At 33.7% G+C, this 11,624-nt stretch overlaps 1 protein-coding gene across 1 annotated transcript; it reads right to left on the reverse strand.

Moving 5' to 3' along the window:
* Nucleotides 1–6,133: 6,133 nt before the first annotated feature.
* On the reverse strand, nt 6,134–11,148 carry LOC131065995 (adenosylhomocysteinase). The gene is made up of 4 exons (XM_058000653.2): nt 10,801–11,148; nt 7,596–8,030; nt 6,697–7,233; nt 6,134–6,585 (listed from the first exon to the last, which is right to left on the reverse strand). Exons 1-4 carry the CDS (start codon nt 11,110–11,112, stop codon nt 6,376–6,378), a joined length of 1,494 nt encoding a protein of 497 aa, XP_057856636.2. The 5' UTR covers nt 11,113–11,148; the 3' UTR covers nt 6,134–6,375.
* Nucleotides 11,149–11,624: the final 476 nt, after the last annotated feature.

An 11,624-nucleotide genomic window follows, 5' to 3' on the forward strand; every position in this document is an offset into this window, starting at 1 on the left:
ATTATTTTTGCTACTAAAATCAACCAATAAAGTCAAGATATGATATATACAATAATGATCATGTCATTCAAGCCATTAATACAATAGTGATCATGCCATTCAAGCCATCAATACAATTGACATTTGATTGGTTAAATCTCTGCCTTGAGATATATCATTATTAAAAAAGAGAAAATTTTGATTTTTACCATCACTATTTCTAATATAGGTCAATAGAAAGACAAACAAATGGCATTTTTACAATCATTTAAAATAGAGAATTTCATATAACTATAAGAATTTTGTTCAAAATATTTAATTGTATGCAATGATTGCTTAAATTGTTAAAAAAATTGAATGCAATTATTGTATAAGTATTTCCTTGACAAAAATTGAGAAGATCTCAATAGATTAAATCAATAGCTTTGAGATAAATGATATTTTTATCATATAAATATGAGAAGAAATTTTTGTATATTATTAAAATTTTAAGAAATAAAAAATATATGATTTGATTGGTTATTTTACTTTATTGATTGTATTGATTACTACAGGTATCCTACTAGGATTAGGACAAATAAAAAAATTGTTTGTCTACTTTGATGGCAAAATTTTATTTTCTTTTTCTTTTTCTTGGGAAAGTCAATGGTGTTATAATGAATATCAGATTTTTTTGGACATTATGATAAATCATGTGATGAACTCACATAAATAAATATCAAATCTTTTATATGCAGATTGTCTTGTATTCATATATAGTGATAGTTAGAGTGCAATCTGCCTAGATAAGAACCTAGCATTTCATGCTCGAACCAAGCACATTGATGTTCAATATCATTTTGTCAAAGATATGGTTGATGATGGCAGGGTGACGTTGTTTAAGGTAGAGATTTTGATGAATGTTGTAAATTATTTAACTAAGGTTGTGAGCACATATAAGTTAAATGTGTTTGGAGTCTATGGGCCTCTCGACTCCTAGTGATTAAACAATGATGTTGGTACCCCTTTTGTTCCTCTTGCAAGATGTTTGACAAGTAGGAGATTTGTTAGGAAAATGGTTTCTCAAACTTGCAATAATAAAAGGTACCATTGATAAAATGTTATTGTTGTTATGTGAGCATGGGGGGTTGCAAGGGACGGGTGCACCCCTTGTAGGCTCATTTTATTTATAATTTATCATTGTTAATATTTATCGTTTATCATTATGTCATAGATTTAACGGTGGATATTTTGTGTGCTTTGGTTTCCCTAGAAGACAACCCTATTTTATGAGGGTATTGTATTGCAGTTGTGTATTGTGGTGTATTAAGAGAGTCTAATGGCTATTGAGTTGCCTTTGGATCTTCGTAGGTGATACCCTTGTTAGGAGCTTTCTCTACAAGTATATTGTTATCTGTCGTTGATTTCTTAATAATATATTGGGTGGCTTTTGAAGTGTGGGGTTTTCTTCCTAGAGGGTTTTCTCCACATAAATCATTTTGTTGTGGTATGCATGATAGTGACAATGGAAAAAACTTGTGTTGGATGACAAAATGTTCCATAATTGAATTTATATTTGGATGGATAAGGTGTAAATAATCTAGAAATAATTTAGGATTACCTTAGATTTAGGCAAGTGAGATTCTAAAAATGTTGAAGAAACTTATGTAACCACTCATTTAGTGTTATCTTGTATTTTTCCATAACTTCATACTTAGACCTTGAGGATTGTAGACTTTCTTGTAACCAAAATTAATAAAATCAAAAGGGTTTGTAGAGAGAACTATTAGGATTCTAAAAATGTAATATATGTCTCATATAATTTTAATAGATAATTTTTTTCATATACACTATGTGTGACTTCTTTATAGATGTACATACTGAAACACATTCATAACTTTCTAAATATGTATCCCTTTTCAAATCCAAAATATGTATCGCACTTTAAGCTTCATTAGGTATTAGGTTTAAAAGAAAAAAAATGAATTTCATATTTTTTGACTAATTTAGGTTGGCCAATTTTTTTTTTGAAAGATAAATAGTCATCTATTTATTAAAAACTAAGGATATTTTGATTATTGCTTATGTTATCATGTTACTAATGACATGGAGAAGACATTAGACATATATGGATTTGTTGGTGTTGAGTAGTGAAGAGACTTTGATAGTCAAAGATCTACTAGTGGCTATGTGTTCTAGAAGTTTTGTTTAGTGATGTTACTAGTTGGATGGGTAATAGGCATCTCAAAGTTGCTTTATCCACCACTAAGTAGAGGATATGATTTCTAAATATTCCTCTAAAGAGACAATATAATTATAGAGACTGCATGTAGTATTGGTTTTAATTATACAGTGCTTAAAATTAAATATAATAGTCAAAGTGTTATTTTCTATCTCAAAATCATATTTGCCTCGCTCTTACTAAGAATGCTGGCATACACTATCATATTTTCATGAGAAGGTAGAGAATAGTAAGATCATGCTACAAAAGGTTGAGAATAAAGATAATTTTGCAAATTCGCCCATGAAGTTCATGAATATAGAAAATTTCTTTTAGTGTAGGAAAGGCATGGGCCTTGGTGTAATAATTAGTTTCAATCATAATATCTTACGCTAAATCTCCCAACATTTTAGAATGGGTACTTGAATGCCCATGCAAGTAATTTTAAGATATCATCATTCAATTTTTCTCCTTGTAGCTTACAAATATTGGTTGCAATGAAATTGAAGAGGGAAGTGGAGCATAATGGTGGTAATTATAATTTGACTTGACTTCATTTATACCATTTTCACAATCCTAGGCACTACATTTATACCATTTTCACAATCCTAGGCACTAGTTGAGAGATTGAAGATTATTTACATGTCAAGTGAGATTTTCAAGGACAATAGAAAGCATAATGGTGTGCTACTTTCATGGATTTGTGTTGTCTTGAAATGGGCAAAAGAATCTTGAAGAGTTACATTTCTATTCATGGATATGTGAATTATTCACATGGGTTGTTGTGTTTTCTCAATACCATGGTTTTGGAATGTTATGGATTCAAAAATCTACGTGTGGTTTCCCCTCAACTCTTATATGTAATTGTATAAACTAGATATACTATTTATGGGTTATGACAAGTACATAGGTGCTATTGACATTTAGATGAAATACATTTTTTTATATATGTACTCTTACATTAAATACCAATATAGATTTCTACTTCCTTTGATGGTGTTTCTCCCCAAAAGAGTTTCTCCACATGTGCATCTAGTGTTATCTATTTAATAATTATGATTTGTCAATATTATAAGCTTTATCCATTTCTATATCATTGGTTAATACATAAACATGTTAAAAATTTATACACTTGTTTTGGTGTTTTCATTGTAATAGTACTCTATACTTTAACATATGTTCATAAAAGATTCCACCTTGGATTATTCAAGATAATAACATATTTTTTGTGGTGGATTAGGAAATGACCATTTCAACGTCTATATCAATCCATATATCCACAAAGAACATGTAGACAATAATTTGATAGAAGGAAAAAAAAAAAAAAAGACAGCCAATGATACTTGTAGTCTATAAACAAACATAACAAAATGCCATGGACATAGGAAAACTCTTTTTTGTTGTTGCTATAAATAGACCAATTCATCATGAATGTACAACAATAAAATCAACCAATACAACATAATATGAAAATACATCTAAGCATGATATTTTTGTTGCCACATCTCCTTCTAATGAACACACTAAACCTAGTTGAATCATTCTTGGAAAAAATTAACTTGGCCGAGGCAATAAACACAAGGATAAAACCACAAGGTAGGGAATAAATTGCATAGAGGTATGAAAGAGGGTCGGTATGAGCACAACATAAAGCCATTATAGGATGATCTCAAATCAACTGCCAACATAAAGGAGTTATTTATGATCTTATGGACAAAATGAAGTTTCTTTAGACTATTTAGACGCCTAAGATTGTATTTGGCATTTTAGATAGCAAGGAGATAACTTATCTACCTTTTACTAGAATTTTCTCTAATAAATTGGGTTCTCAAGGTTGAGATAAAAAAAAATTTAATCGGTAATTGTTGCTTATTTCTATTAAAATATCAAGATTTAAGCATGGCTCAAACCAGGGGAGGCTACAACAAGGGAGCCCTTTCCCCAGACTAACCATGCACCATAGTGCAAGACCTTTTAACGGGTCAAAACATTACTTATTGGTGTTGGCCCCACCCTTATCATGAGAACGAAGAAGCATATTGAAAGGAGTCTCCTCCTTAAACCTCTTGTCTCTCTTCCTCTTCACCTCTATCCACCTTTCCTCTTGATCCCTAGCTTCCTGCATCTCTGTCTTGGATTATTCACCAGAAATCCTCCTAACCTTCAGGCTTCTTGCACAATCTTGATTTCCATTATTCTCCACTCCCACACAACCCCTTGCCTTTGGATGAGTAACAACCTTCAATCCATGATTACTACCCTCCCCAAATTTGACATCTCTAGAACCGGTATCAACACTCGCATTATCCAAAATCTCGGAACCTCCATCAAGTTCGAAAGGAGTTTCTTCACTCTGGGATGTGTTAAATGAGCAACCGCCCATCTCCTTTGAGGCATGAGGGGAATCATTTTGACTGTCATTTTCCACCACACAGTGGGAATCAGAAACATCTTTCCACCACGTACCTTGTTTTTTTTATTTTTTTTGTTCACAACTTGTAGTTATGTGACCCACTTGGAAGCATTGATGACATCTAAAGGGTATGCCCACATAATCCACTAGTTGTAGCCAATTTACTTCACTAGATATCAAAAGTAAATCCGCAAGAAGGCCCTTTTTTAAATCCATCTCAACCAGGATACAGACAAAGGTTGTGTGCTGAAACCCTATGAACCCTTCATCTACTCCCATAAATTTGCCCAACAAGTCACCAATGAGTCACCAATAGCCTCAAAACACTCCTCAAACCAGAATTACAAAGGAAAGTAAGGAAGTCTTACCCACATAAGAACTTTGTCAAAATATTTCGTGATGGGATTGAAGGATGGACGCCATGGTTTTAGAAGAAGCATAAACTTGTCCTCCCAACTCCATTGGTACTCATAGAGGACCTTCTTCCGATCCAATTCATTGTCAAAAACAATCACAAAGTGCCCTCTCACCCCTAAGAAAATTTGGACTTCCCCCTCAAGTATGGGTTTCCAAAATGTTGTGATCCATCTGTGGAGTTCACTCAAACTCGGCCAAAACCCCTCGAATCTCTCGACCTAACTCAAAGAAATATTTCTCATTTACTTTGACTTCATTAGAAATCTCAGGCCCTAGATGCACCGTCCACCTTTCTACCACCGTGATACCCTAAGAGTTATCCCTATTCTTCTCATTTCTCTTGTTACCCACTAAGCCCCCTCCTCCAAATTTTGCATCAGACAAGTCTTCTTCACCCTACCCTCCACTCCTTGAGTCACATTCCGATGAAATCCCTTTCTGATGGCGTTGCAGTCAAGCCCATCACTTACGAGATAACCATTAGTAAGAACCTTCGCAAATGATAGTCCATGGGTAACGTCCATTTCCCCCCATGCGACCTGAGAAGAAGGAGACGCCGCCACCTCCTGTCTTGCGACCAGACTTTCAATGAAAAACCCTAGAAGGGAAACGCAACGCCATTCCTCCTCTTCGTGATATTATGTGCAAAGATTTATTATTGGAATGTTTATGTAAATTTTTAAGATTTTAAAGCAATGGAAGAGAATGAGATTATTAGGACAATTAAATTCTTAAGATCATACAGAGGAATTATTTTTACTCCTGTAGATATGAAGAATTCAACGATATGCATGGAATCGGAAGACAATACTCTACTTCAAGGAATCCTCAACAAAATGAAGTAGCCAAAAAATAAACTGGACTATAGGCTTGAGATAAATTTGTTGTGTATTCAACTGTGCTGGATATTGATCTCAAATTTTCTTCAATGTTTCAAAAAAATGAAATTTCTTTCATTTGAATTTGTATGCTATGACTATTGTATGAATTAACCAACATAGTTTATGGATCATAAAAAAATGAAATTTTTTTCATTTGAATTTGTATACTATGACTATTGTATGAATTAACCAACATAATTTATGGATCATTAAAAAACATTAAAATTTACATGATCACAATCATAATGATAATAACAAATTCAACTCTACTTGTTTCATAGAATAGTAACCATAATTCAATAATTAAAATTCTTACTTCAGAAAATAATAATTTCTTCTCCCATAAAACTAAAGTGAAAAGTGAAAAGTGAAACTAATGCTACTATAGCAAATGTACCTAAAGTGTAATAGGTCTTGCTTTTAATTACACAAAAGAAACACAACTACTCTCTTACCAAACAAATAATATAAAAATCATGCCTAGCTCAGTATCTGTAGTGTAGGGGTTTGTAAGGACCCTCAATAGGAACATTAATGTATGCAGCCTGCTTTGGAGAAAGCTTTGTAAGTTTGGCACCCAACTTGGGCAAATGTAGAGCAGCCACCTTCTCATCTAGATGCTTGGGCAACACATATACCTTCTTCTCATACTTTTCTGTTTTCCTCTCATTCCAAAGCTCCAACTGTGCAATAACCTACAACACACAATACAAGCATTCACTCATTCATGCAATACCTTAACTGCACATAAAAATGATATAAGACATTTCAATGCATTTGGAATTCTAGCACTGTAAAAGCCATACTTGGTTTGTGAATGAGCAAGACATGACAAAACTTGGGTGTCCAGTGGCACAACCCAAGTTCATGAGACGCCCCTCTGCAAGGACAATGATACCACTATTGGTTTCAGGGAACACCCATCTGTCTGTTTGAGGCTTGATAGTTATCTTCTTAATGTTAGGGTAGTTTTCAAGCCCTTGCATATCAATCTCATTGTTAAAATGACCAATGTTGCAAACTATTGCGTTGATTTTCATCCTCTTCATGTCCTCCACCATGATAATATCCCTATTCCCTGTAGTTGTAACAAAGATATCAGCAGTGCTCACCACATCCTCTAGTGTAAGAACAGGGATGCCTTCCATTAGGGCTTGGAGAGCACAAATTGGGTCAACCTCTGTTACAATGACTCTAGCTCCAGCACCCTTTAATGCTGTAGCACAACCCTTACCAACATCTCCATATCCACACACAACAGCAACCTTTCCAGCAATCATCACATCCGTGGCCCTCATCAAACCATCTACAAGAGAGTGTCTACATCCATACAAGTTATCAAACTGCAAAAGAAAAAGGTACAATTAGATTCAAAGAAACCAACAACACAAATCAAATATAATCTAATGAAAATATAGTAGAACAAAATGCCATTTCTTAATAATTAAATCTAAACTAATAAATTAACAACATTAGATTTTCACAATTCATTATGATGAAAATTTGCAATTTCTTCTTCTCTTTATGCACTCTTTCATCCAGATGATGAATCATAAAATGCAATCCGAAACATTGATAAAAAACTCTCAGACAATCAAATTCAAAAATCATAAATTATCACTCATAAATGCCAGTGCCATGGATGAACCTACAATGCTCCAAAAACTAAATGTAAACAAAAAAGCTCATGGAACAAAATCTATACCTTACTCTTAGTAACAGAATCATTAACACCAATAGCAGGGAACAACAGAGAACCACTAGCCTGTATCTGATACAGTCTGTGAACCCCTGTAGTGGTTTCCTCAGATACACCCACCAACCTATCCTTAATCTTGTGATACTTCAAGGGGTCTTCCTGAAGACTATCCTTGATCAATGCCAAAAGGATTTGAAACTCGGGATTGGTAGTTGAAGAAAGGTCTGGAATCTTCCCAGTCTTGGCAAACTCGTCCTCAGCCTTGAAACCCTCATGGATTAGTAAGGTGACATCTGCTCCATCATCAACAACCAAATCTGGGCCATCACCAGGACCCCAATCCAAAGCCCTCTGCACACACCACCAATATTCCTGGAGTGTTTCTTCCTTCCAGGCAAACACAGATGCACTATCGCGGGCAATAGCTGCTGCAGCATGGTCCTGTAAGATGAATTTTCAAAACATATAACAAAAAAATGCCAAAATAATTGAACAGAACTATCAAATCATAGAAGGTTTACCCAACTTTCAAAAAATATCTAACATTCTGAATTTTGAATGATTAGCATTGGATACTTTGAAAGTCATACTAATAAGATAAATTGCCTTTTTTTTAGTAGAAATAGATCCAAAATAATACAGAAGGCAAAGTGGGTCTATAGGGGAAGGGATTTACTGACGGTTCACAATAGCTGTTTATTGGTACTAACAGTTTATTATTATTGAGACATTTGTGCATAAATATTGGATCAATTGTGATTGGATCAATTGTGATGGTCAAAACAAATGGTTTACAGAGCAATAGAGAATATGTATGGAATGTCCAACTCAAACTAACCACTTTTTGACACTTGTGTAAATAACGAATTCCACACTTTTTGACCCTTGTGTAAATAACGAATTCCACAACATTCGTCGTAACTACCCAAAATCCAAAACTAAATGTGAAAAGAAAAAGTTGAAACTTTCAAACACCCATCTAAGATATTTTACAAAGTTTTAATACCATATTTGTAATATCTTTTTGGCTTAGAATTGAACTTTATGTTTATCTAAATATTTATCTTGATTTTTTTTTTAAATGCTAAAAAAATGTTCTTAATTTCCATTTGGTTACAATTGGAGAAGGGGGTGAAGTCAGGTCTTGATTTTTTTTTAAATGCTAAAAAAATGTTCTTAATGTTCTTAATGTTTGCAATCTTAAGTTTTAAATGTTTTACATAATCTCTAGAGTGTATCTATATTTGTTATATCACAACCTTACCACTAAAATATTAAGTGTTGTTGATGTGCTCTTTTATTTCACAACCTTTAAATGTTCTTAAATTTATCTAAACTTTGTTTTTCTTCGTGTTGTGAATATAAACGCTTTTAATTTCCATGTAACTTAAGTTGAATAAAATGTCACTTTTGAATTCAATAGACAACACCATCCAAAAAAAAAATTGGATGTTATTTTTTTACATAATTTACACATTTTAAAATGCAATTGAAACTTACCCCACACTAGAATGTCTTTCAAAAGTAGTCATGACCTCACCTAGATTTATCTTTAAAAATAAAATTCAAGTTGAAAAATTATACAAAATTTCTTACTGTAATAAGAGAACTTCGATGTAGATGTTAGAAGGTAGTGAGAATGAATATAATTGCTTTCACGATATTAAAAGGCAATGAGAATTAGACTTAGCTTATCAAAGCTTTAGCTGAAAAAATAATATTAAAATGATTGTCCTAAACTATTCAAATTGAAAGCCCTAAGTTCAAATTGTAAGTGAACATACCTTATCAAAGCTTTAGTTTAAAAAATATTATTAAAATGTAGATTTTGAGTGGTGTTAATAAAGTAGTGGAAATAAAGCAAAATATCTCATGTAGACAAGGTTAAATGCAAGTTCATAACATCAATGCTGATCATTATAGTGGCTTATCTGAATTGAAGGTCATTGAATGTACATTTGAGTGAAAACAACATAATAAATATCTATAATACGGAGGTATAATTCAAGGTGTAGGTCACCATATGCAAGTCTAGGGTGAAAATAACATTTGAGATATCTAATTTGCTAAATTAAGCTCTCATGGTCTTGTCTGTTTAGATTCAAACACTGCTCCTGCTTCACATACCCCAATTGTCGTTCCCCTTGCATCCACGCCCTTTGTGTTGGGTGGATCGGGTCCCCTTCTCCCTCGCATGGGTGCCAAGTGGCTTTCGTTGGTGCTTCCGCCTTGGTTGTGGATGGTTTATTCCCTAAGATGAATTATTAGCTAGTCATTTCTCGTCTTTGGCTATCTCATCTAAATGATGGACCATGGAGTATGATCTAAAATGTCAATGATAAAAATATTATATAATCAAATCTAGAGATCTTGCCAACCTAACATGAAGATACCCATCCAGAACAAGATTAATTAAAATGAAACTCACCAAATGCAAACCAAAGTGAAAATGTCATGAGAGATACCCATCTTTGGTGATATTATTTAGGATGAAACAAGGGTCACCAAATGCAATTCTAAGTTGAAGACACAAGGAAATGACATTAGAGATACTAATCTATAACAACATCACCTAAGGTAAATTAATAGCTAGTCATTTCTCTTCTTTAGCTATCTCATCTTAATGATGTATCATGGAGTATGATTTAAATGTCAATGATAAAAAAATCACATAATCAAATCTATAAATCTTGCCAACTTGATATATGAAGATACCCATCCATAGAAAGATTACTTAAAATAAAAATCACCAAATGCAAACCAAAGTGAAAATGACATAAGAGACACCCATCTTTGGTGACATCATCTAAGATGAATTGAGGTCACCAAATGTAAGTCTAAGCTGAAGACATGAAGAAATTAAATTAGAGATACTAATCTATAATAGCATCACCTAAGATGAATAAGTGAATGGTCATTTATCTTCTTTGGTTATCCCATCTTAATAATGAATCATGAAATACGACTTGAAACATCAATGAAACAAAAATTTACATAATCAAATCCAAAAATCTTATCACCCTAACATAAAGAAATACCCATCCATAATAAAGTAAAGCTAACCAAAGGCAAACCAAAGTGAAAATAACATAAGAGATACCCATCATCTAAGATGAGGCAAGCTATATGCAAGCTGGGTGAGATAACATATACTAGATTCCTATCTAGCATACACAATTGTATCATCTTAACTAGAATGGGCAAAGCATACCTGAGTAGAGAAGATATTGGAGGAGCACCATCTGACCTCAGCTCCAAGGGCAGTGAGGGTCTCGATTAGAACTGCAGTCTGGATGGTCATATGAAGGCAGCCTGTAATTCGGGCTCCCTTGAATGGTTGCACAGGACCATACTCAGCCCTGCACGCCATGAGTCCAGGCATTTCAACTTCCGAAAGTTGAAGCTCCATACGACCGAAGTCAGCCTGTGACAAGTCTTTCACCTTGTACTCCCTCCCCAACACTGTCTTCTCCACAAGGACTGCCATGGCTGCAGTGGAAGAAGAATCACAGATACCCTCCATAGAAAGAACCCAGATGATGAATATATACACATTGGATGGTGAATATAGAATAGGATTTGAGGTGAAATCTGGTCCGTATATACATTGGACAGTGCAGAGGACGTTGAATCATTTATGGTGATAGGACATACTTAATAAACGTTAACTTGATCTTTTGTTTGGATGGCCAGCTTGAGTGATGATGAGGAAGACATATTTCAAATATCAGATATGTGGAGCTTTCAATGTTTTGACACAATTCAAAATACTTTCAGAACCATAATTTGGCTGATTTAGTTAATTTCCTTATAGTTGAGTACATATATTGTTAATATGATCTTTAATAAATTTAACAGAGCAAAGAAGGAAGATGAAGTTGAAAAGCAGTAACAAAACGAATGTTTACTTTCAGCCATACAAAACAGGCCGAGCATGGAATGTGTTTACTGATATAGATCGTTGCCGACAATCTTCCCTAAATGAAACAAACATTTAACTATGCTAAACGTGATCTGGCGAACATAACGGCCTTT

The sequence above is a fragment of the Cryptomeria japonica genome, chromosome 3 (genome assembly GCF_030272615.1).
Source record: "Cryptomeria japonica chromosome 3, Sugi_1.0, whole genome shotgun sequence".
In the NCBI taxonomy this organism is placed as follows: Eukaryota; Viridiplantae; Streptophyta; class Pinopsida; order Cupressales; family Cupressaceae; genus Cryptomeria; species Cryptomeria japonica.

What these genes read in the sequence shown, in the direction of transcription:
- LOC131065995 (XM_058000653.2), bottom strand. Translation starts at nt 11,112, where the DNA reads ATGGAGGGTATCTGTGATTCTTCTTCCACTGCAGCCATGGCAGTCCTT. An exon ending in ATTCTGTTACTAAGAGTAAG is followed by an intron (nt 7,234 to 7,595) that starts GTATAGATTTTG and finishes TTTCTTTTGCAG; the next exon opens with TTTGATAACTTGTATGGATG. An exon ending in CTTGCTCATTCACAAACCAA is followed by an intron (nt 6,586 to 6,696) that starts GTATGGCTTTTA and finishes TGTGTGTTGTAG; the next exon opens with GTTATTGCACAGTTGGAGCT.